Source organism: Cyprinodon variegatus, unplaced genomic scaffold (genome assembly GCF_000732505.1).
Source record: "Cyprinodon variegatus isolate N-32 unplaced genomic scaffold, C_variegatus-1.0 Scaffold154, whole genome shotgun sequence".
Taxonomy (NCBI): domain Eukaryota; kingdom Metazoa; phylum Chordata; class Actinopteri; order Cyprinodontiformes; family Cyprinodontidae; genus Cyprinodon; species Cyprinodon variegatus.
Genome location: NW_015150607.1, coordinates 1128912 through 1155897, shown reverse-complemented (window position 1 = coordinate 1155897; position 26986 = coordinate 1128912). Strand labels below are relative to the sequence as shown.

The following is a 26986-nucleotide window of genomic DNA, read 5'->3' as shown; positions in this document are numbered from 1 at the left end:
TCAGTTTTGTATTCAAGTAATATTAATCTAATGTTAAATGTGTTTTATGATCTGAAACATTTGAGTGGTAAAGTAAAAAACAGAAGAAAACTGTGTAGGCTAAATACTTTTTCACTGCATTGTTTGTTTAGCATGAACATGCAATTTCAATTCAGCTTGAAAATAATAACAGTCAGGCTTACAAAATAGAAAATTAAATAACATAAAGAAATAAAATGAGAACTATTGCTATGGTAAAAAAAACAATATAACGTAAAAAATGCAGTGGCTGATAGTAAATCCACACGTTAGAAAGATATGCTTGTTTAAATCCAAAGTTTGAAGAACACCAACCTAAAAGAAGACTAATTGCCTGTGTTATATGATAAAGTCAATAATATGTGTGACTCGAATAGGACTTGTTTGTAGAGGTGTTTTTCATTCATACTGAATGAATGTAGAATCAGGCAATACATAACCAGTTTTTTTTTTATAATGCGGAAATCACTGAGGTAGAGAGGAATGTCATGCAGTACAAGGTGACTTTGTAATTAAGGGAAACAGCTGTTGGCAGTTTACCTCTCTGTGGGATGTTATATTGATTCCCTGACATTGTCCAATTACTGTAAGCTGGTATTGTAGGTTACAAATGTTTGTCTTTGTGTGCTTGTCAGTGTGGATGTCTGCTGACGTCACTGTGTGCATGGACATTGATCAATATGCCAGAGGCAGAGCAATGACTGCCTTTCCAGCTATAGGACAATGATCTGTTCAGGCCTACTGAGAAAGCTCATTCAAAGAAAGCTGATGATGCCTTCTTAAGTAAAACGCTCTTACTATGTTGCATTACAGCATAATGTGATTTGTACTGTTACACTAATTGAACTCCTGCTTGTGTCAGTTGTAGCTTCAGTGGAGTGACAGAAAGCCATAATGCACATCTATAACCTAATAAGGTCAAATTGTCAAGTCTTGATCATAATTCTCTCTCATAAAAACTTTGATTTTATGTCTGCATGTGGCAGCGACATAAAAGCAAACCATGGAAATTTCACAATTGTTTTTAGCCAGTCAATCAGGGTTGGCCATAATTTCCTAAGTATTTCCCTTATTCTTATACTATCAAAACAGTGTATAGACTCCGATCTACACTAAACGTCCTATAGTATTGGCAAGGGAGGATTTCATTTTAAGTTCTTTGACATGCTGCTGGGAAAAAAGAATTTCCTGATGGTAGCTTAAAGAAATAAATTATTATTTTACATTAACCCAACTTTTAGTGACAATGGCTGTAAATCAGAAAGAAAGATGGACTCAAATAACAGCACCAGCTGTTTTACCTCTTTATAAGTACTCATATGCTTGCAATTAAATCGATTAAAACTGCCTTCCTTACCTTATTAGTTTATTAGTGAAACCTCTGTGTGTGGTTTCGGGCTAGTCTGTTAAGGCCATAGATGTTTACTTTAGAAGCCTAGAGAAGAAACACAATGAAGCACATCAGAGTCAAAGTAGGGGAGAAGTCTAAAGCGGGATTAGGTGTTAATAACTAGTCCAAACATGGTTGCTTTGCAATTAAACCAGGGATGTCGAAAGTTGGTCCTCGAGGCTCACCGTCCAAAAGGTTTTCAATTTTTTTTGCTTCAGCTGAGCTGATTCTGATAATTGCAGTTCAGCAAAAGCCTGTTATTTAGCTATCAAAGACAACCAGCTATGCTGAAGCAGGGAAAAGTCTAAAAGCCAGGCAAAGAGAGGGTCCTACTGAGAAGCAGTAAGAGGATAATGCTAATTCTGGATGAGAGGGACAGCTACTAATCTTTGATGCTACCATGACCTTTATTGAAGAGTGGAAAAGAGGAAAATATTTTTGTAAAAAAAAAAAAGCCGAAAGAAATTGTATTAAAGGTTTGCAACACACTGTGTACTGTAGGAAACACGGTAAACTTAGGGTGTGGGGCTAATCACCTGGGTAAGAAAAGAAGATGAAGTAACATTTGGCGGGATTTTCAGACTCTGGACCTGGATTATCCGCCTCCGATTGCAAAGAATGCTTTCGCTTTTTCCATCCAATATGTCGAGTTTCTTCTGCCTATTGTTAGAAAAAACCTATATGACCTTTTTTTTAAACAGGGAAGTGTATAGTTTGCAAGAACCATTGCTCTGATTATATGTAGAAGGGCTTTAAAACAGTGGTTACAATCAAACGGGGATGACAATCCCTTCGACTGCACGTGCCCCACACATAACCTGGTAATAATCCTCAGAGAGAGGTTAACGCTGATCAAACAAAATAATCTAGGATTTAGGTTGGGCTGCCCAGAAAACATTTCCTACAAATCTGGGTTTAGCAGACGCTTGAATAAAGCTTATATGCTGGATGATGTTGCAGGTTGGAGGAACATGAAATCAGCCAGTCTCTTCCAGAGCTGTAGTCTTCAGTAGCTGCTTCTGTTTTATAACTTGAACATTTTGATTAGTTAGGGTTACATTTTTGCAAACTCATGACCCAAAACTTTAGCTCGTGTTTTATATGCTACAATGATATCCACCGTGTTTCTGCATGCATCCTCTAAGCGGCTTTGATTTCAAAGCACAGAATGGTGTCTGATCCCAGATCACAAAGATAGATCTACTCTTTCAAGTAACCACTAAAGTTTTTAGATGTATGCCAGCTGCTCATGTCTCTTGATTACTTAGCCATCCTTTTTATATGTCTGTAGGGTCTTGCAATATGTTAATGTACTTTAACCCTTTTTGAGAGACATTCTTTTAAATTTTGAGTCAAACTAGCAGCCATTAAATGTCCAAGCTGAAAGTTTTGCTGGTTTTTCATCTCATTGATGATAAAAGCAAATATGGCATTTTTTCGATCTAGTGAAGATAATTGCTTCCTGACATTTAGGTCTCTGCAGACATGTGTTGTGTCGACACAGTCAACTCAAATCCTTCAGGAGCCTCTTGAAAGCAAAGGAGAACACATGTAAACTTTGCAGATCACACGCTCAGACATAAAAAGCCACTGCAGCTGCTTTTGGTGTTTTCTGGAATTTTCAGGCTGGCCCCGTTGGCCGGAGATCTTACTTCCTAACTAGTGTGTGTGTGTGACAGGGAGAGCTTGTGGGTATGTGGGAGGAGAAAGGGGCAGAAGGGGTTTGTTTTTTGGGACTGGAGGACGGTCGCAGTGCTCTGAAGGAGTGCTCCTCCAGCGTGGGAAAGACGTTTGACTTTGCCTCTGCCTCTTAGGGACTAAAGTAGGCCAAAGAAAGACTGAGAGGAACATACCTTCCTTCTCTGCCTAAAACTTTTTATGCCTTGGCTGCTCAGAAAAAGCTGTTCTCTGGAGCTCGAATAGGGGGATCTGTGGTTGTGGGCTGGGAGTTTTTGAGTACAGAAAGAAGATGAGCTGTAGCTGAGGACAATTCTCCCTGCCTGGATTGAACACTTCAGTCGGGTAGAAATGTTTTACTCTACGAGTGAGGAGTCAGATCTGGTGAGTTTGTTTAAACATGTGCTAAACTTTTCTAAACCCCATTCCTGTGTCGTTTAAACAAAGAGGAACTGGGAGTGGAGGAGAACCGAGGGAATAAGTGTAGGATTTAAAGAGGCAAAACATACAAAGTCAGTTTTATTTCCTTGAAAGATGAAAAGTCTCCATAAAGATGCATTTTGTAGGCTCTCTTGCTGAGTAAAGCTTAAAGTAAAAGCCATCCACTAAGAATTTGCGAGCACTGCTCTGTAGCTGCAACAAACTTAGTCTGGAGAAAGAGGCTTCAAATGCTGGTTAACTAATGCTGTAAGGAGCAAAAAGAAAACACCCTGTTTGAGTTTAACTAGACCGGCAGAAAACACAGAACCTGGTTAAGCCTCAAGTCTTTGCGTTTAGAGGTAAAATTTTAGGCTAATTGAGCTGACATGATGTCCTCACTAATTTGGTTAATCCACATCCTGTTTGAAAAATCATATTCTGTGGGTATTTTCAGCAACTTTCCCCAGTTACTACAAAATAAACTAAACTTTCCATTGAAATATCCCAAATAACTCTTGGAAAATGCTTGCTTTATGATCTGGTTTCCCATAAATTGAAGCAATAGTTTTTACGGATTTGAATGTTTAACAGTTCTAGTCAATCTTTTGTAGGGTTTGCACCTCCCTTCACTGTAATTACAATGGCAAATCATTTACAGTAGAGCATGGCAATAAAATCTTTTTGGATCCAGATTCTGAAATTTTTACCCATTCTTCCTCCCAAAATAGCTCATTCAGTCAGAATGGGTCAGAGCCTCTGTGAGCATAATTTAAGTCTGGCCACCTATTCTCCTATAATGGATTTAGTCTGGACTTTCTGATTCTGAGAACTGAATATTCCTGCATGACTCTGTAGCTTTTGACATGTCCATACTGTCCTATATTTAGCTTAATCCATTCTGTCACTTTCCTGACCCTACTTAAGAAAACAATCCCCACAGCATTATTCTGCCTCCACCATGTGGACCATTATAACCCGTGCATTCAAATTAACTCGGACGTAATCTCATGTAAACTCCAAAATCATTCCCGCTTGTGAATGCTCATATTCTCCGTTGTCCGTATAAGGCCCTCGCAGCCTCCTTTACAATCATGATAACCACAAACACACTGTTCTTAGAAGTGCTTTGCACAAAAAAAACTGCTGAATCATGCACCTTATAAGCACTTAAATGTAGTAGCTGAAAAACTGACTTAATGTCACATAAGAACTGCTACAAGCCAGGAAAGTAGGAATGTTTACCTGCTGTTGATGCAAGTAGCATCCACTTTGAATGCTTTCATCTTGTCACCGTAAGATCTGATTTGGGGAGTGAACAACTAATGAAATTATTGAACTAGATGAATTGTTGAAACATGCTTTCACTTAAGCTGTTGCTCTATTCAGTTCCTTTAGAGTTCTGCTTCTCTAAATAAAGTTCTCCTTGTGTGACCTTTCAGTTTAGGTAGAAAGCCACATCTTACAGGATTGTAGTTGTGCTATAATCTATTTTTTTTGCTCCGTGTGGGAATTTGAATCTATATCAATATATATTCGACAAATATATCAAATCTCTGGTCCCCACCGAGAGATTCACTACTAAACCTGTCATTTTAGAGACATTTTATAAGTTTTTACTGACAAATATCTTTAAAATATCCTTTTTTACTTGACCCTTTATGACTAAAACATCGTTTGATGAGTAGACTGACACCTCAGTTGTTCAGCGCCTCAGCATCTATGAAGCCAGGCATACACTGTGGGATTTTTTGCCCTTTTCTGGCTGATTCTCCAGTTGTGCCAGAATTTTTCGATCGGGCCGACTTTATGCCTGTTCTTACATCGTGTAGCGTACAGTGGGTAACAAGGGGCGATCAGCCTCTCACGGCCACCTCTCGATTAGGAATCCTAAGGTCAGGAGAAAATCAAACATGTTTGAAATTACGTCGCCCATCATAAGGTGGACATGGACAAATCGCTCAGGGCGCATACGCAAACAAGGATTCTTCTGCTCCTTCTTCCTCTCAGATGAAAATACAGAAGCATGGTGGGATGCCAGTGAAATGGAGTTCTTCCTGTAAAATTGACAGACCGTAGAAGCCACCTTTGCTCTGCCATGTCTTTGTCCAAATACGTCATCAACTTTTCTTTTTAATGGCTTTCAGAACACAAAACTGCACAAATTGCCAAGGCAGCACGTTTCATTCTAGGGAGCTTCATTTTTAACAGGAGGCATCGACACTTCCTTCTTTTTCCCCCTTCTATTGTTCGACTTCCGGATAGACAAGTCCGACTAGCGCCATCTCACTGTGGACGTGGTTTTTAGACACACAGTGTGAGCAGGTAGATCGTATCAGAGCATCGGGACACAGTGTGAGAACATACATCATGAGCTGTGAACATTTAAACCCTGCGGTTTCGTCATACCGTGTGAGCTGTGGCTACATGCAACGATTGAAAAAATTGTACAGTTTAAGCCAGGCTTTAGCCTGTATCCTATTTTCCCTGAATGTACTTAAGTTCGGAAGTTCCCTAACCATTTTGCAGATGTTATATCATGCATGTCTATGTTAAATGGGTCAAACCTAGCAAAATTGAATCGCTATATTCAAGATTGATTTTGTGGATACTCATAAGTCCAACATCCAGCTCAACTCAGCTCCTGCTATGGTTAAAAAAGTAAAAAAAAAAATAAAAAAAACCCAATAAGTATGAGCGAGCACTATAAGAAATGGCAGAAGAGTGCTGCAATTCTGTGTTTTGGCCACAGGGGCCAGTATCAGTAGGGAACATCGTAATATTTCTTTAAAAATCAGTTAGTTGCACTGGAATGTTTTTTGAAGGACATAATGTGCATTTAAAAGATACACAACTTCCTGTAACTTTATTAAACAAAATACCAAATGGTTACTTTAAATTTTAAGTTTAAAATATTGAGTGGTTATGTTCATGAGGTGTCCATAGTTTTGGAAAGAATTGTGGTGAAGCAAAAGAAATATATATTTTATCTTAGAATTTTGCAGGCTGCATTTCTTTTTTAAGTTGTTTGCGGTTTTTGCAGCTGAATTGTATCTGAAGCTTAATGAGATTAAAAAAACAGGGTAATCTACGATTTTTGCACCTTGTTAATTCTTAAAGAATTGGTTGCACACAGAAGCTTGTTTGATTTTCTCTGGGTCTGGCCTCATGGGTTGCTGTTCCAAGTCTGCACAATTTTTATTTTCTAAGCCGAAGTGTTGCTGTTTGCATTGCAATTCAGTGACTGTGAAATCCGTTGAGGTCCTTAGATAGGCATTGTTGTATTCAGTCTGTAACCTTATCTTTTTTTAAAGTGTCTGAAAATGAAGATGTGTGAATAAAATTAGTTAAAAAGAGCCCATTTTCTTTTGTCAGCCAGAGCTGTTTAAAAGTAGCATAATACTGTTAAATATGATGGGTGCTAGATATAAATTCAAGCTTAAGTCTTGGACTGGACTTAGTAAAAACCCAGACATTGAATAAAATCTGCTCATGTTTCATTAAAAAAAAGATATTCACAGCCAAACAAAACACTTAGAATATGGTTTAAATAAGATTAACACATGCAAGCAGCCACAAAAGCTAAATTAACACTAAGGGACATGATCAGAGTCAGTACATTCTGGACATTTGTAGAAAATACCCCTTCAAGGTGTTGCTGTTATCTTGAAAGTTTATCTTGCAGATTAAAGGGTAAATTTGTGTTGTTAATGTTTTATAAACTATAGAACTAGTTTTTATTTTACTGATCAATATTGTTATTATCAGTGAACAGAAAATAACAGATAGAAAGGATTCTTTTTTTTTTATTACCGACAGATCCAGTTAGTGGAAGGTTTGTTTTTATAGTCATAAGAAGCTTGTTTTGGCTCTCTAGGCCAGTTCTCATTAATCATCTGTTGCTTGCCTCACACAGGAAAAAGGACTAAATATTGATGACGTAAGCACAAAAAAAGCAGCAAAGAGCAAACTCCAGACTTTTTACTGTTTTCTTGTCTGGCCCTCATCCGATTATGTGTGCTGTCTGTCTTTGCACAGGAAAGAAAAGGAACTGCCGGCCCGTGCCTCACATTTCCCCTTCAATTGGTTCATGTTTTTGTACATTTAAGCATTAAGCTTAAGCCTTATTTAGCTTCATTTTTGAAATCTGTTTGGTGGTTTTGTTAAAAAGCATTAGATGTATCAGACATAGCATTGCAAGTAGGGTTTCCTCTGAGCTTTAGGGTGAATAAACACAAAGAGTGAAATTTGCCATTTTTAAATTTCGAATGTTATATTATACACTATGCTATATTTAACTCCAAACTATATTTAACTTTTCTGTTTTATAACCTAGTTGTGCAATATCCTTACAAAACTTCCAAAAGTCTTTCTATTTTTTTACTTTTAGATATTTATAATGTTTGTTTCAGTCTTGTTGTTAATTTTGATATTTTTCAGCTTATTAAGTATTTCTTTTTTTTTTTTTTTTATCTGAATAGCCCACAAGAAGGGGTCAACTTTGCTTGCTTAAATAGTTTTTCATTAAAATAACACATCATGAAAATAACATGGAAATAGCCCAAGATGACAGTATAAGAAATGTAAAGGAATGTCTTTGAGTTTTCCAAATACATGATTATAATGGCGAGATTTCTTTGAGCTCCAGCTGATCTTGTAATTCACTTTGAGTGTATTGACATGGAGCTGTTTTCATGTTAAACCCAGTGGCTGCTGGTGGAGTTTTTTTCCAGGGGGGGGGCTATAAGTTCAAAAGAGACGTTTACCAAAAACCAATCAAGTTATCACAACAGTATATTTATATCAATGCCAGCAACAACAAACATTATAAAAACACGATACAAAAACAAAACATGATTTCATGTACAGGTTTACTTTTTCTACATAAATATTGACCTTCTGAGGCTTTGTGAAGGCAAATCTGTCTTTTGCATGCTCCAATATGGTTTCACAGACCTAAAAAAATGATAATAGAGAAACTGTTTGTCAGCTTTATATTTTTTAATATATAAAAACTATTTATTTTCTCAGAACGTGTTTATTTAAGAGCAACTATGCAAATTAACAAACATCTAGAAACAGTACACTATATTATATTATTTTCCATGTGAATCCCAGATTGTTCACTCTTCTTTGCCTTTTCTAAAAAGTGCTTTAAATCAGTCCTACCTGTCTTTATCCATGTTGGGTCAGATCCTGACATTTAAAAAAAGGAGGCAGGTAATGCAGAATAAAGCCTTAGCCTCATTGCAACCAGTTAGCCAGGTCCTGGAAAAAGACTGAGTGTATTGTCTCTACCTGTCTTTTGGACTGCTAATTATTTTAGATTTTCCTCTGATCAGGTACAAACAATTTCAACTCCAAATTTATTTGTATAGCACAATTCAGTACAAAGACAACGCAAAGTGCTTTAAATGATTGAAATATAGGAAAATAAAAAAGAATCAAAGCAAGTAGGTTCTCTTGTTAAGTTTGTTTTAAGAGATTTCACTTCCATAACTCGACCTGTCAGTCAGCCGCACTACGACTGTGACGACAGCTCCCCGAGCTCGCCTATCCTTTTGCATTGCAGAGGAGCTACTGCATATGTACAACTTTAAACGAGAGTCAATGGCCAAAGATTTCCAGGGCAGAAATAGGTCCCCAATCCAACGAAATAAGAAAAAGCTTTACTCATGATCCATCCATCCATTCATCCATTTTCTTTCACGCTTATCCCAAGCGGGGTCGCGAGGGGTGCTGGTGCCTATCTCCAGCTGTCTACGGGCGAGAGGCAGGGTACACCCTGGACAGATCGCCAGTCCATCGCAGGGCATTATTTAATTTATTTTTATTCATTTTTTTTAGGTCTTAATCAAGGTCATTGGGTGGGTGGGGTGGTGCCCTAGCGCCCTCTATTGACCAGCCACCACTAGTTAAACCACTGGTAGTTGAATTGAACAGTTTATATGCAAGCCCAGATGGGGAGCACTCTGTTTTGGTATAGCTGATAATGTGATTATACTGGTAAATCCATCAGATTTTCTGTATGACACAGGAATCAATAGAAAAAGAAACTAAGCAAAAATAGAGGTAACCTCTTTTTCCTTTTTGGGTCAGATTGTAATTAACATTTTTTTGTTTTTTTGTATAACTTGAAACATTGAATTGCTATCTTAACATTTTAATATAGAGTTATTGGTAGGATTTTTAATCTGGATTTTTTTTAAAATGATTTGCTGTTAGACCTGTCTAAGATCGTAAAGTATTGTTTATTGTTTTTATAAGGAGCATTGGCTCCTTACTGATGACAGTGTCACACAATGTGTGAAGTTCAGAGAGTCTATTACACAGCTCTGCAGTTAAAGTGGATTTCACTGACATTTTTGCACAGTGATGACATGATTACAGAGGAGATGTTGACTAAGTAGAGTAGTTACTGTGGTGACTATTAAAGACTGTAAAGATCAGGCTCCCTTCTTCCTGGAGAGTTTGTCCATGTTTTGTGGTTTTCAACAAAGACAAATCAACAAAATTCCTCACATTTCTAAAAGAATAAACCATATTTGGAAGGAAAAGTGTCTTTATGTAATCATACATTCTTCCGCTGTCCCTTTTTTTATCTTGGAGATTTGCATTTTCAAGGTTGACCAATAGAAATACTGTAGATCATCAGCTATAAAAACAGTAAAGTTTATTTATTTATTTATTTTTTTCGATTTAAAAAGATAAGATTTATTGACTGTGATTTTTTAAATATTTAGAATGAAATTGTTGTTTTTTTGTTTTTTTTTGTTTATATGAAGTCTATAGCTACTGCAAACAGTTAACTTTGAATCTTCTCCGCTCAGTGGAAAATTCCTACATATTGCATTTTCATTCTGGCAACCACTGGAGTATTTCACAGAATAGTTTTAAGCTAAAAGTTATTTATGGGTAGTTATTATTTAAACTTGATAAAGCCATTTATTATCATTATTCAGTTAGAGTTAATTTTGTCCACTTGTTTGTAATTTTGTTATGTTACTTAGCCTCCAGATTTTTTTTTTTTCTATTTTCCATGTTGGGTTTAAATCCTTTATCTACAGCAGCAGCTATTGATCATGTCATGTGACAGGCTGGATTGGATCATTCTCTTATTTGATGCACTGGTTTATAGAGTGCTGAGTAAACACTTCTTAAGGGACTGTCAGTGTCACCTTGACAGCAGTAAAGCAGCGATCATAGCGAAGCTCCCCTTTGTACTCTACATCTTCTCTAATTTATTTTCCCATCTTTGCCTTTTTTTTGCAGGTGCACAAAAAATCTGTTTATTATTTCCTTTCGTGCTCACTTGCTTTTTATTCTTTATTTTTGGCAATTTTAGAAACCGAAATGGATGTAGTAATAACATGTCTCTTGCTGTCATGTCTCCTGCCATTGTCCCATTTTTGACGAAGGAGACAGTGTTCGTAATTTAATTGACTTTGCGTTGCATTGACTGAAGTGGCAGTGATGGACAGATGGCAGAAAAAAAGAGGCTTCAGTTCTAGCCAGCAATGAGTCACTCCACGTCTGAAACTGCTTGCACACTCGCTCAGCCTATTGTCAGCTTGCTGCCGTCAGCTACAGGGTATCAGACAAACTCTAGAGGCTTTGGCATGGGTGATAAAAATCATTACTAACTTATGATAAAAGATGCAAAGCATAATGTGGACTCTTATCATTTTATAAGCAATACTGTGTCTCTGAGTATTGGTAATTGGAGTGTTTCTAGGTTGATTCACTAGATTACTCAATAACTACCAGTCATTATGTAATACCCATGTTATTATACTGCATAATTTATCCAAGTTTACCAGATGTTTTCCTAATCTGTTAGCATTGCCTTTATTAATATTTCTTACGCTTTTTGAAATACAATTTTATTTCATTTCACTCATTCTCTAAGCAGTACTACTGAGGAATGCTTTTGTTAAGTCTGTTAACTTTGCCCTATGACTCATTTAAATAGGATTACTGCTTGTTTGCTCATTTACAGTTTGATCCCTGCTTTTTCAGATCTAAAGCAGAGGTGTCTGATGTGATAATTACTGAAAGCTATAGAGAATGTAAGCAGTTATTATTCTGGTTTGGTTTTATAATATATATAATAGGAGTAAAAAAAAATCCAAACAGGACCACGAATAATACAAATATTGGGAGCGTAAAAACTTTTTATTTTGATATAAATAGGATTATAATTGAGTGAGAGATATATATCTGTTTTTTGGAATATCTCCATAATTATTCAAAAATACTTCAACTGACGTGCAAAGGTTGTGTTCCTGTTGGGGTCTCTGAGGTGGCTGGGCTGACTCTTGTTGCTGCACAGCTGATAACATTTCTCAATTAAGATGACTGGAAATGTTAAACTGATGGTCTTGAGTTCTCTGCTTCCAGAATCTTGTTGCTTTTGTAAATAAAATGTTAAAATTCAGGATCTGCACCATTCTGCCTGTGGATCAAAAAACTACAAACCAACATGGTAGTTCCATGGTGTCCCTTTCACCATGGAACTACCATTTCAAGGTTCTTTTACAGGAATGAGATATGATAGAGTCAGAGGTAGGAGGGAGAACTGGTAAAAACATTACTGCCTGGAGGTTTGATATTGAGATAGACTCGAATATCAAACTGGTTTCAAAAAATATAATTAATTCACATCTGCTTGGGAGTTCATCGATCCCAATTTTGAAGCTGGTAATAATGACGACTGGTGTTTGCAAAGTTTTAAGGACTGTAAGAACAATGTAATCTAAAGGAGCAACACAGAAAATGGTTTTCTATTATAAACAATCATACGTAGTTTCAACCTTTTAATTTTTAAGCCCTTATATTGGTAAGGAAATCGTTGTTTTTAGATAATTATTTTAAGCAGATGCTCAGCCTACTGTTAACAGTGGTTATTTTGGGGGGTCAGAAGAAAACTGGTTTATCTTTAAATTACACATTTTATGAAAAGTTTTCTGCATATTTAATAATTAGGATAATGTTGTCATGATTCTGCCCTTGTGTACTTCTGTTTAAGTTTCTGTTTGAGTTTTCAGTAACACTTTGATTTATGTCATTCTGTGTTTTCTACGGCATTAGTTTCTTTTCAATTTTGTATCACTGTTCTAGTTATATTTAAGCAGTGTTGTATTTCTTCAGCTACTCTGTGTTGCCCCTTTGGGCCATTCTCTTTTCCATTATAGCTTGCTTCTAGTTTACAAGTATTGTCTTGTGATTGGCTTATATAAGAGAGCTCTCTGATTGGTGTCACAGTTGTTCTGTTTTTGAGATTTCAGTTTCACTTTGATCCATGTTTTTCTTTGTTTTCTAGTTTTATTTGTTTTATTTCCATTTTGTGTTATTCTAGTTCCTTTCAATTGTATTTGAGTTCTTAGGTATTTCTTGTTTGCCCTCTACTGCCCTCTTGTGTCAGTCTCCTTTCCCTAGCTCCTTTCTAGACACCTCTGTTCACACCTGCTCTCAATCAGCCTAGTCTTTGTTTCTCTCTCCCATATATGCACCTCCCGCTCAGTCACTGTTGCTTGTTCATGGTTTGTCATCATTTCTTTGCCCCCTTCTTTTGAATATTCCTGGTTCTCATTTTTGTGGATTTTGTAGATTTATTTTTTTGGATTTTTGCTTTTGTTGCCCTTATTTGTTATTCCATCTTCAGGAAACCACTTCAGCTTCAGTGTCTGCATTTGAGTCAAGTCAAACCTCCACCTCACTTGAAAATTGGTGGCAAACCACCCCCTTGTTTTATAAAGAAAAGTTCATTTGTGTATTGAGGCACTTCAGGGGAGTCTAAAAAATCCACACAGAAATGCAGTGAAGTTTAAAGACAACTGGTACTTTGTAATTTCATTTATAATTGTTTATGGACCAGAAATACTTTGGCGAATCATGTGCTGTGCATGTGTGGATCTTGTATGCTTGCGTGAATCAAGCTGTGTGTGTGGTTGTGGATCTTGTCCTGTTCATGTATGAATCACACGTTAGTATTTGTCAAATTAAGACTGATCTAGCTCCATAGTCTACACCCGCTCCCTATCTGCTGATAAGTCCATGAGTTGTTCTACCTCCCATATATACACCTCTTGTTCAGTTCCTCATTGCTGGATTCTCTTCATTATTTAAGTCCTGATGTATGTTTCTCCAAGGGAGCTAAGTGAGACACTTAGCTCCTCAATGTCAATGGAACAAGACATTTGACATTTAAAGTAGGAAAAAAAACAATTGCAGTCTGTTATTTCAAATGCATGTATCTAATTATCTTATTTTAAGAATAAAATTCTCATTCCATTGGCAAATCATCGTATTTGCCTACTCAACTTAAGGGTGAATGCACTTAATTTAAGACTTATTTGTACTTCTTTCTAGGTGTTTTTTGTAGTGTTTCGGTTACCCGTTTATTATTCCTGGATTTGTGCTTCTGTTACCATCTAACTCTAAATTATATTTAACTCTCTGCCTCCTGCATTTGGGCCCTCATCTAACTTCCACTAAACCTTAATTTGACCCTTAAAATTAAAGTCGTAATTTCAGAAAATATATGGAAAACATACTTGAATACGTAAATACTTCTAAAATAAAATACTTTAATATCATCTTTAACATGATCATCGTCTCACTTACTTTTCAAGTATACATTTTATTTAAAAGAGAGTCAAATAAAAAAAAAACTGTCTAAGAAATCCTAAAGAAGAGAAACCTGATAAACAATGAACTTATCTGCACTTCATATAGCTATTATGTAGCTGATTCTTGCAAGAAGCAGGGTTCCACTTTCTGGTGGCATTACTGTTAAAATACATTCATATTAGTTTAGTCTAAAATAAATATACAATACTGCTCTCAGTGTCAGCGTAATCAGCATTCATATCACAGGTAATGCTCAGTGAGTGAAACTTGATCAGTCTTGTAGCAGAACTAAATAAACCAGCTTTGACTGAGATCATGGCAGAAAACAGAGCATCAAGTGGGATTTGAGGAAAATACGTCAGTTGCTAAATGCGTAACCGCTTCCTCTGCTTGCGCATAACCACTGAGTCAAGAACATCAAAGCTACTGGGAATACTGGGATGGAAGAAGCTGAGTGAGAGGAGAAAGAGATGGAAAAATGCAGAAATTAAATGATAACAGGAACTGGGGGGATACTTCAAGGACAATAAACAGTATTGACAGTATAGTTTACTATAAGGTAGAACCATGAAAATACCTGAAAGCACACAAGACCCATTTTAAGTTCTGTGCAAAACCTTTTTTTCAACGGACTTCTATGCAGACATGGAAGCTGTGACTCGAAATAAAACTAAAGCTTTTAGGCAATGAAGGGATGTTCTAGTTTAACTACTTCAGTCACATTAAGTGATTCTGTCAGATAAACGAGGCTGCAACAGCTGACTCAGGGTCTTTTCTTCCACTCTTGCATTTACAGTTGTGATTTGTATGTTCTAATGTAATTATCACCATGCCAGTGCTCCATATAGGGGTCAGCAGTAGTCCTGAAGAGCAGCAGACTTCTGCTAAAATCGTTAACAGTTCAGACTTAAGGATCATTACCCTTTCAAGACCGCCTTTAATGTTTAGAAAATTCTTAGTTTGATGAAAATGTCTGATCTTATGGTCTAAAAATACCTGCACCTGTAAAAAATAACATTTTAAAATCATATTTTTAATGTTGTGCTTCAAAAAGGGAGGTTAAATTCCAAAGTCCTATCGCCATTATGCTCCATGCATTGTCATTCATCCCAGACATCTATTTACTGTAATACATCTAAGCTGAACATGCGGCACCTATTCACTTACCGGTAACCATTGTAAATCTGTACTTTCTAGTATTAGATATGTATTTTGATGTTTTTGGTGTACCTAAAATTGTTCCATTCTTAATGCCGGCAAACCAAAGTATTCATGCATAAAATATCAATATTTGAAAGCTTTTCAATTTTTTTCAAAATGGTTGAGTAATTTTAAAACAGAATTTTCTACATCAAAGCCTTAAAACTGGATGTTTTTTTTTTCTATTTATGGTTGAAAATTGGAAATCTCCTCAATTCGTGGAATGGATTGTCCTCTAAGGAGAACAAATCAGATGGATATGTGATTTCTTTTCAGCAGGATTGTTAGTTAGCATGCGCTTGTAAGCAAGCAATGCTGGTCGCAGCTAGAAAGCAACAGAGTCTCGATTACATGTTTTTGTCACATGTCCTCATATATATAAATATGTTTAGTTTTTTTTTTCTTTGTCTAGGACGCACATTTTTGTTGTCGAAATTTTTCAGCAGCTCCTTCAAGAAATTTGCAGATGCAACTGATATGCACCGCTCTGGGTTTTCCTTCTTATATTTAACAGTTTTCATGAAAGCACTTTGAATTTCCTGCAGGTGAAAATACTTTTCAGAGCTTGTTGATTGAGCTGCAGCACATGCTGATAGAATTGCCTGGTGAACACATACATGATCATGAAAGTTTAAGTCCTTTGCATGGACTAACAACATCCTGTGTTTTCCTCTGTCATCTCATTTAAAGCCATAGTGTTTCCAAATAGGCGGCTAATTATTTATATATGTGCAAATAGTTTCTCCATTTTTGGACATTTGTGTTATGAACTGGGAAAGCAGTGCTTACATGCATGTTATCATTACTTCTACAAATTCCAAACATCACCTGCACAAATATATTGTCCATCTTTGTTTGTTGGAAAGATGAAAATAGGTTGGAAAACTATTATATGTCAAAGAATCTTAGTCTCCCGAATGCCCCTGCCTTGACTTTTGTTATTTTCATTGGGTAAATTGCCAAATACATGATAGCTTTATGAACCTCTAATCCAGCTGGAGCCTTTGTTAGCCTTTTGGTGTTGGATGGCGATTCTGTTATATATGTTATGTAACATCATCACACATTCAGCTACTTTCTCGGCTGCCATGAGCTTGATTTGTGTTGCTCACCTATTACATATGTCTAGGTTTGTACTTTTAAATGGACATAACTTAAAGGCTTACACAATCTTATGATGTTATGTAATGCAGTTTCAAGTGGTTGAAACTGCATTACATATTATTGCAATAATATGTTATTGCAACAATTATTGCCTCTGATCAAACAAAAACCAATTAGTGGCTTCCCCCTTGGTTAGTGTTCTTTAGAGTCACATCAAACATGTTCTCTCACACCTGACTCAGGTCATATTACAGAAAATCACTACAGCTCTGAAAGTTTTTAAAGTCAGTGTAAAATGGCACCAAGTTGGAAATCATTTCACACTTGGCCGGTGACCTCGTGGCAAGCAGTTCCTTCTTGAATTTTAAACATTTAAGGAGAAATAAATTTTTAAAAAGCATAATTATGGTGTATTCAAAGGGCAAAATCAGCATCAAGAAGTGTCAATTACTGCTGCTCTTACTGCTGTTTCTTTTTTCTTGCTGAAATGTTAATGTTTTCTCAAGTATTAATTGAATATACCTTTACAAGAAAATATTTTTGTGCAGATAAGCAGATAAACAAAAGCTCTGTTTTGCTGATTCTGGTTTCTGAACAAGCCAAAAATCTAACATTTTAGCAGATGATAAGATAATTAGTTTGACTGAAAATTTCATGGCATATTATCTAAAAGCATTCAGTTAAATTCGACCCAAAATAACCAATATAAACCTGATTATAGAGTTATATGAAATGTCCCATGATTCCCTGACAACTTCCTGGAAGCAGAGATTTTTCCACCCTTTTTTTTTTTATCTTTTCAAGTCAATGTTTATTTTTCAAATACACAGACTGAGATACTTTTTTTTCCAGGGTTTTTATAACGTTTAAAAAAATCTTGTTAGCAGCAAGAGCCCTTAGCAGAGAAAAAATGTTGTGGATGGCTTATGATACCAGCTGCTTTGAACAAAGCTTTGATTGTTGGTGTGCTGGTTGAGCCAAATGTCATCATACCACTGTCAGATCATCATTAGTGGATTCTGTGGGAGTGGTGCTGTGCTGTAGGGTTCAGCACAGCGTTGAGACAGGAGGCGTAGTGTCAAGCTGCCTCTGGGTCCTTTCTGTCGCTGCCGGTTGTTGTCAGTAGTTGCCAGCAGAGTGCAGCCTTCACAGACGGCTTTCTGGGTCGTATCATCTGTGGTCTGCCCTAAGTTCTCACAAAATTTCTCACAGATATCTTTTTTTTTGGCACAAGTGGCTTTTATTTGAAAGTGAGATGACAGGAAATGGGGTTAAGAGGGGGAGGTGAAGATAAATGGGCTGGGATTCACAATCATGACAGCTGCTTTAAGGAATAGGACCTCCGTTCATTAGTACAACCCTATTCCTGTAACAACACCTCGCCCTAAAGTATATTTTAATCAGTAGCCTAATTATCACTATAATTTTTTTTTTTTTTTTTAATTAAAAATATATAATATTTCTCCCTCCATTGTAATTCATCTTTTGTCAAATGCTGATTTATTTTCTGTAACTTCCTTCCTCATTAGACCAATTGGTGGTAGGAGGCTATAATCACATTATTCAGCATTGGACTTATTAATATGAGGACATGCTATGTGTAAATATCTCTCAGTAGACACCTAGACTTAAAAAGAAGCATTGTTACTGTTCCTTCTGGCCAACAATGATTAGCAACAAGACTGGAACTCCAAGTATCTTATCAACTTTTTTGGACAATCTTTCTGCACTCAAAAACAGACTTCTTTAGATATATATATTTTTTAATATTATCATTTGATGTGTCAACTCTTTTTTTTTAAATCGCTGAAAAATATACCGAGAAGAAATTGTAATAGCTCTCAAAGTCTATAAATCTGTACTGCAATTATTTAACAACATGCAGTATATATTGGAATGTTAACTTGGCAGCAGTGGCAGTAATGGCAGATGCATTTCTATCTTTATATAGATATAAAATTGATTGTTTTTTTTTCATTTGATGTTCAGTTTTTACTTTTATAGTCTAAGGTTTACACATTTTTGCAGTATTAGGCCACTAACCCTTCATAAAGGTGTGTAAACATATACCTACCTATGCATACAAAAATAACTTACAGAAGTCACTCGTTCTTCTGTTCTAGTCACTGCTTTAAATTATGTGAAAGGTCTCTTGTGGAATAGAGCAACAAAACAGAAAGTGGTGTAATTAAATGACCTGCAGCCAGTCATCTAATAACTCAATTTAGTCTTAATTTACACAAATATGTGAAACATTTGCAGCCTCTCTCCTGTCAAATGTCAGGATTTACCATCTCTCTCTGGTTCTACAACAACAGAGTAAAGCTTAAATGCTATAATTTGTATTGATACAAACTTGTAACTGTCAAAATCAGAAGATGTTTTGCATGTCTTAAGTTATAAAAAGTGTGCTGGTTCAAATAGAAGTTGCAGTTTTGTTTGATTAAAGGTTATAAACTCTAATTTAAGATCATAGTTATGAGTTTTTCATCTAAGAAAAATGATTTTTCTTAAGTAATGCTTCCACAAAATGTCCAGAGTGGTGAAGAGTAAAAATATTAATTTTACTGTAATGAATTATTAGCAATAGTGGAGCTAACAACCCAATGACAAACAGTACGGGATGAGAGCGAGCGTGCCACTTACTGGACAGGAGGAGTTAAGTTTACCCTGTAGGATTTTTCAGGAATTGTTACATCGCACCTACATACTTTCAAATATTAAATGATATAATGTGATTGATCAACAAAATGTAGAATTTTATCCATCCATTCCATTTTCCATCACCCTTATCCCAAGAAGGGTCACGAGGGATGCTGGGGTCTATCTCCAGCTGTCTAGGGCGAGAGGCGGGGTGCACCCTGGACAGGTCGCCAGTCTATAGCAGGAGAATTTAGGGAAGCCAATTAACCTAGCAGTCATGTTTTCGGACTGTAGGAGGAAGCCAGAGTACCTGGAGAGAACCTACGCATGCTCAGGGAGAACATGCAAACACCATGCAGAAAGACCCCGGGCTGGGGATCGAACCAGGAACCTTCTTGCTCTAAGGCAGCAGTGCTACCCACTGTCTCGTTTTTAGAAAACAAGGAGTGTCCTGAAGGCAAATCAAGCTAAAATGTCAAAGAGATGGTCTTACAGAAATCTAAAGCAGAGTCAGGTTGTAAAATATATAAGGCTTTGAAGATCTCATGAAGCAGAGGTTAATCCATCATCTAAAAAAAGAACTTTAACCCTATCAAGTCATGGTCATCAATCTAAACTGTCAGGCTAGAAATTAATCAGACAAGAAGGCTAGAAGTCTCTGGTACCTCTGGATCAGCCTCAGGAAACCACAGCTCAAGTGGGAGTAAAGGTTGTCGTGACAACATTTATTTGGGCATTGGAAAGATCTGGCCGTCAAGAAAGAGTTAAAAATTTGCTGAGAGAAAGCCTCAAGACATAGAGCCTAGTTTTTGAAAAATCAGAGGTGACATAGAAGATATTAAAAAAGTGCTTAGGTCATAGGAGACAAAAACAAAATGCTTTTGCCTACAGGTGAAAATGCTCCATTTGAAAGAGAATAAACATTTATCGACCTGAACAATAAAACATGGTAGTGGTGGGTAATGACGTGGAGATGCTTTTCATCCCCAATTAGAAAGCTGATCTGAAACTATTAATAGATGGGTGGAGTTAAAAGCCGGGTAATCCTGAAGGACAACATTTTAGTGGGTATTACCAAGCAAGAAGTTAATCTTGCAACAATTAAATAAATATATACAAACAGTGCACAAACAGTAATGATTTTAAGTGCATGGACGCTTTTTTGACATCATGCAGTGCTATGTGTTAGTCTATCATGTTTGATGGTTTAATGTGATAAAGTCAAAGGGTCGGTGTACTTTGGCAAGCCTACCTATATATCAGTAGCAGATTGTGTACTCTGTGTGGCAGGGTTTCAGAAACCAAAAGTGTATGCACTATTGATGACTGCCACCATTCATCCTGAACATGCAGTTTAGAGAAATGACTGCTGCAGTCACGAAGAGCAGATGGGTTGAGATGTTGAGAGGAAAAAAGGAAAGGACTGATGGAGGAGCAGGGTTGAGACAGAGAAATCAGAATTGCTGAAATAGCACAAAGGAGCTTGAAGGAAGCAGCCAGGAAGAGACACACTGACGAGCCGAGACACAGCATGAGAAAGGGAGAGCTTGCAGCAGCAGCTTCATTCTCATCAGCAGGAGAGTCGGTTGCATGCAGCCACACCGGGACTCTCCCAAATGAACCGTCACACATCGCCTGCACAGTCGTATGAGAAGCCAGCAACGCAGCATTACAGTGAAGCAGAAGTGAAAGCATGATAGAGGAGATGAGGGGCATCTCTCCCACCTGACTCACTCTGGGAGTCAGCATCAGCACCTGCAGCGGCACACCGAGCACTCCCTTCACCGAGGAGCAAGAGGGGGAGAGAGCTGCTGAGATTATGCACGGGGCAGTGAGCTCCAGTGGATTCCCCATCTTTGGCAACAGCAGCGGCAGCGGGGGTAGTTGGAGCGTTGGCTCTCCAGACAACAGCAGAGCCAACTGGAGCTGCAGCAGAACAAGGAGCGCCGACTCCAAATCTATTTATTTATCCAGGATTGAAAGCAGCATTCACAGCCACGGTGTAAGAGGAACCAGCTGCCGATGGAGCCACAGTGTTGAATGTACCTGTAGCCAAAGCAGTGACAGCTGCAGCAAAGCTGGTGCAAAGGAGACCTCAGCAGTGCAGTTTGGTTTAGTTGTAGTAGCAGCAGGGGGGGGCAGTGGCTCAGGACACTGAATGACCAGTGTGGCTCATGAAGGCCACCTGGATCCGCTTGCTGAAACGAGCCAAGGGAGGTCGAGTCAAGAGCTCCGATGCCTGTGTAAGGAGGAATTTTTTACCCTCTAAATCTAATTTGTATATAAAAGTTGCTCCTGTGCATGCATTTATGTATAATGCATCAGATATGTGCTTTATCTTACGTTAACATTTTATCAGGGCTATCTTACATTGTGCTGTGGGTCAGTGTGACAGTATGGTGATGATGGGAAGTTGAGTGTGGGTATCAGTTATGACCGTCGGATTCTGGGCAGAACTCCAGATCACCTTTATCTGACCCACTGAAATGACTGTTCATGATCACGTCTCGTATTTTTAGGTCTATACACGGAAGCCCAGGTGTGCTCACCTGCTTTTTTCAGCACCAAATATAAGTAATTAGCAGTAAATAGACATTTTCTTCACCTATTACCTAATATCAGTGCTGCATAGTAACCTTGAGCAGGTATTGAATTAAAAGTCAATAGAAAGAAGTGGATCACTAACAAGCTGGTAAATATATTTATTTATTATTGTATAAAAGACATTTAGATGATTGATAAGCAGCGGGGCGTTGTGTTAGATGGAGGGCGTACATGTCACCTACCTTGCTCTGTTAAGAAAAACAGCCCTTTGAGTTGCTTCTGTTACATCAGTCAGTTAGTGTGGGTGAAGAGGATGAAGTGGTACGATCTTGGTTTGGTTATTCTCATCATGCACAGATTGAGGGAGGCTATTTTTAACTCAGACAGCAGCGTGTAATGGTGCAGTGAGATGAATGAAAGACCTTGTGTGAGTGGCTGCCACAGGAGTGTGCAGGTAAGGATCAAACCTGCACCGACTCCACTGGATGAAAGAAGAGCTGCTTTTATCCGCAACCCTTGATGATTGTCTTAGAAAAAGGAAGGGGCCTCCCTCATTTACACATTGAAGTATTTTTCATGTTAATGGGAAATGTCCAACTATAGTAAGGTGTTTACATAAAACCTTAATATAAATTCAGTTTTTATTGTAGTCTCATAACCTCTCTGATGAAAATGCAACCTTTGATGGGGTAAATGTATTAAATCAAGAAAAAATGTTTTTTGCTGTGTGTTTTTTTTTTTTTTAACACAAAGTCAACACTGCAGCTTTTATTTTCTTATAGAACCAGATTTGCCAACAGAACTCTGATTAGTGTTCTCCAAAAACCTTTGATAAGGTTGGAGCATACAATAACGTTTTCCTATCATGTAATCTTTTATCTTCAGATCATTTTATTGTTTTTTTTGGTAGATTCAGGTCTAGAAACTACGATAAGCTTGGAAATATGATGATCCTTTGTCTAGGGACACTTCTATATTTACCTTATTGTTAAAAAAAAGCTTTAAAAGCTATTTAACTAAATAGTCTTAGGTTTGGATTTTCATATGTCTTCTTTGTAAATCTAAAATGGGATTATGTATTAAGTTATTGTCTCACTTTTTAATTTTACATTTAAGTTTGACCCACAACATTAAAGTTTTAACAACAATATATTTGTTTTATTGTTATCACAGTGAACTGGTTCTGTATTTTTAGGTGATTACAATTAAAATGCACAACCCAAATGAGGCTTAGTAGATGCAATTCTAAGTTGTTCAAGTTGGTACATTGAAATGTAAAAACACTGGATACCCATCTTGTTGTCAAAAAAGTATTTCATCCTAATATTTGATTGTTTCATTAATTTAGTTAAAGGCGCTGTTCCTGATTCTGCACATGTTTGAACCAACAAGGAGAATAGTTTAGTTTGAACTTTAAGACCTGCCCCTAATATTCTCCCACTGAAACATTTTCCTTCCACTCTGTGTACAGGTGCCGTGCTCATTTAATGATAAAAGTAATGAAAAGATACCTGCCTAGGAGGACTACAGTCAGTTCACAGGAAAAATTCTCTAGAAATAAGTCAACATTTTTTAAATTAATTGTATTTACCCTTAGTTTGATTAGGTAAATGACATAATTTGCCACTGGAATTAGGATTTTTACTCTTAAAATAAGATATTTAGATAAAATGCACTTGAAATAAGACAATGCAATTGGTTTTTCTTCTTTTAAATGTAAATTGTCTTGTTCCATTGGCAAAATGTCTCTTTTACCTCCTCAATTCAAGAAAAGATGCACTTATTTTAAGAAAAAATTACTTTGATATTGAACTCAGGATTCAGTCATACTCATCGAAAAAAGTCATCAGTGGGCAAAAGAAATATGTCTATTGGTGATGAATCCATAACTGCTCATTAAGATCGAAAGAACAATTGAAGTTGTTTTATGAATCTGTGAAAAAGAGAACAAGATTTATGAAAGAGCCTGTCAATAAATATTGATGAGAATTTCTTTTATTTCTATAACTTTTACAGTAAGTAAAATACATTGTATAGCCTAACACCCAGAATAAGGTTTCCAAGCCTTTATTTTCTATATATATTGATTTTCTACTTGCATATATATAAAAAAAAAAACATAATTCATAATAGCAATGCTAATCGGAGCAATACAAAACATTCAGAATTAGTTTAATGCTTGATTAAAAGTTATTTTCCAAAGATAATTGTATAGATGCCATCTTTGTTTTTTTCTTCCTGCCATAAAACGAAAGTAATTTTTTTTTTTCTGCACCTGTAAGATTTAAGGTTAAAAGGTTTAAGACCAGTGGTGGCTGCTGCTGGTCTTAACTGAATGGTGGTAATAAAATTCAAATGTAATGTAATGCATTACCAGATGATTAAACACGTTACTACAACACCAAAAAAATAGCTGTTGAAGCTGAAGTGATCTTAAATAAGCTCCAGAAACCACAGAGTGCAAAACAAGATGATTGTTTTTTCCAAATGAAATGAGTCCCATGAGGAAAACCTCCTCGCTCTCTGGTTACTGTGCATCAAAAATCCTGAAATTTGTTTGACAATCAGCATCGAGCAGCCAGTTTCACAACCTGCCCCTGCTCCATTGACCTCATAAGGGGTTTAGCTTCATTAGAAGTATAGATGAAAAATTTAGATTATTTCTAACCAAAATTGTGATTGCAATTTTATTTACATTTTTTTCCTTTGCACTAACCTTAAGCTTATAGATGTTTCACCCCAGGTTTTCAGTTTTTGAAAGCTTGCTTGGCCAGAGTTAATTTTTACAGGACTTTACTGTAATAATTTTGTAAAAAAAAAAGTGCTTAATTCTACTTGCATGCATGGATCTGTGTGCTAGCTGAAACTCTCTCTACCTTTCTGTGTGGCAACAAACCCACTTCATGCATTTTACCACCATCTAAAGGGCTGGAAGGAGAGATTTAGTGTCTTATTAAATATAGAGTGATTAAAAATCTTTTAAAATTGTGGGGGGTTTTAAATTGCGATTATATTGCTAATGCAATTAATTGCCCAGCCCTGATTTGAAGTGTCTAATTTTTGAGTGTTATCCAATCAGGGCTCTACTTTCTCCTTGCTAACCTCAATAGAAGGAAGCTCAAATCTCAACAGGGTTTTCTCATAGAGGCTGACTGCAGCGTCCTGCTGCTCCAGAGTGGAGGGGATATCGTGTCGGATAATGCGCCCAAAAGCTGATTAATTTGCAAAAAATTCATAAAATCAAGCACATTTTAGAACATACAGTATTAATTGTAGATTAAGTTTAAACATTTGACCAATTATTTTACGAAATTTACAGGGTAGGGTTAGCCTCCCTATTCAATCAGAAATCAACCCTGGCTAAGACCCACAGGGTTTTGTAATTACAGGGATTTGGCTGTATATGTTCAGTAAAGGTCTGTGCCCCTAGTGGTGAAACAAAGTATTACACAAACAAAGATAAAAAATGTCCTTTTCTCAGTTGCCTTTCAGGGCAAAACAACAAAAAGAGGAAATATTTTCACCTATTTATTTTTTCCTAACTTGTCTTTCACGGCTTCCTTAAATTTGAGAGATGTGCCCTATCCATCCTAGCCTTATTTCAATGTATTACTCTTACTATTCTGAAACTAAAGGAGGTTGTTTCAGGGATTCATAGCTTCCAATGTGGGTCTTAAAACAATATAGGTAGTATTTAAATTGATTTTCTAAAATCAAAATAAATCCCACAATGATTCTCCAAAGCATGTTTGTTTCTGTTCTTATAACAAGAGTTAAAATAGTCATCATAAATGTATAGAAATAGTTTAGTAGAGGCTGATTATGTTGCTTGAAAACTTGCAATACTCACTCTTTAGCCTGCAGGAAGATAAATATTTTTAATTCTTCTTGACTTGATTCTTTTAATAATTTTTTCATTTATTCTTGAAATTTTAGGATAAAATACTCAAACAGCCATAGAATAACGTTCTTAGTGTTATGTGGGTGTTTTTGATATCCAATTCCTATTCTAGTTTATGTTCAATAAATATAACTTTCCTCATTTGTGATAAAAAAAAGAACCCTTGATTATAACAATCTGTAAGCAGGTATAAATCATACTTTTAATTAAGAAAACATCATTTTATTGAATGTTTTCATTGGTCTACTGTAGTATACTGAGCTTAAAAATCATATTTTTTCTTGGCTATAAGTAAAAACATCCCGATTTACTAAACTAAAGGCTTTGAAAAACATCTAATCACAATAAAATGAGTCTAAATAAAATGATTTACTAAAATCAATTAACTTGTAAAGTGGGTATTTAGAGTGGGGCATTTGCTGAACTTACCTTTGTTGGTTTGTGGGAACGCATGAGTCACATCTACACATTGCTATGATCTGGTTTTCTGAAAGACTTTCAATCAATCGATGAATAATTTATGATAAAAGTCATTGCACACAGCCTTTGTATCGAATATTGAATAAAAAAAACAAAAATGAATGTATCATTTAACACCTAAAGCCCAAAAGTTTTTGTTTTTAAATCCTCTAAATACTTGTGCTTTTTTCCAGACGTGAGATCAATTTCTAGTTGAGTTTTTTTTTTTACTGAGGTGCTGCTTTTTGTTTCTCCACAGGGTTCGGCCGACTCTTACACCAGCCGTCCATCAGACTCCGATGTTTCCCTTGAGGAGGATAAGGAGGCAGCGCGCAGAGAGGCAGAGAGACAGGCTCAGGCACAGCTTGACAAAGCCAAGGTTGGTTTCTGTAAGCCAGGGACACGACGCTCACTTTCATCTGTTCAACTGAACAGTACTAGAAGGGTTATTTTAAAAAGCATTCATAAAAACATCATTTCTATTTAAGTGTAATTGAAATTTTACAAAAACACAAAATAAATTTATTTCTTATTAATGTTTAATGAACAAATCAAAATCACAAACTAAATGCATTCCTGGTTTCTGGATTTAACAAAGAAAGCAGCTGCCAGTTACTGTTGATTACATGTATTTTTATAATATTGGGGGGGACTCAGGAATGGCAGCACTGTTGCTGCATATGTATCTAGGTGGGTTTATTATTCCATCACCAAACAGTTTACATTCCAAATGTCTGTTTAGATGATTACTTTCCGGTCTGCATCTTAGACTTTCCCCGTTAGTCCTACAGGTTCCTACAGCAAGGTTGCCCCGATACAACTTTTTATTTTCGATATGATGTCAATATCACAGCTTTAAATATTAACAACTAACGATATTGACCTGATAGAAGTGGAGGGATTCTATCTACGTTTCATAGCGGAGATTTATATGCATGCCGAGTTACTAATGTTTTGTATATATATATATATATATATATATATATATATATATATATATA

General features: G+C 36.5%; 1 protein-coding gene across 6 annotated transcripts in view; it reads left to right on the top strand.

The window, feature by feature from the left end:
• The window catches only part of cacnb2 (calcium channel, voltage-dependent, beta 2 subunit), a 90370-nt gene that overhangs the window by 43336 nt on the left and 20048 nt on the right, over positions 1-26986 (top strand). For 3 of the 6 annotated variants that reach the window (XM_015377485.1, XM_015377483.1, XM_015377486.1), the window contains one exon: positions 26245-26364. In XM_015377485.1, coding sequence (XP_015232971.1) covers positions 26245-26364 — 120 coding nt within the window. Of the gene's footprint in view, positions 1-3140; positions 3470-20493; positions 21325-26244; positions 26365-26986 lie in introns of those variants that run through there. The other 3 variants (XM_015377489.1, XM_015377484.1, XM_015377487.1) reach the window with 2 other exon arrangements.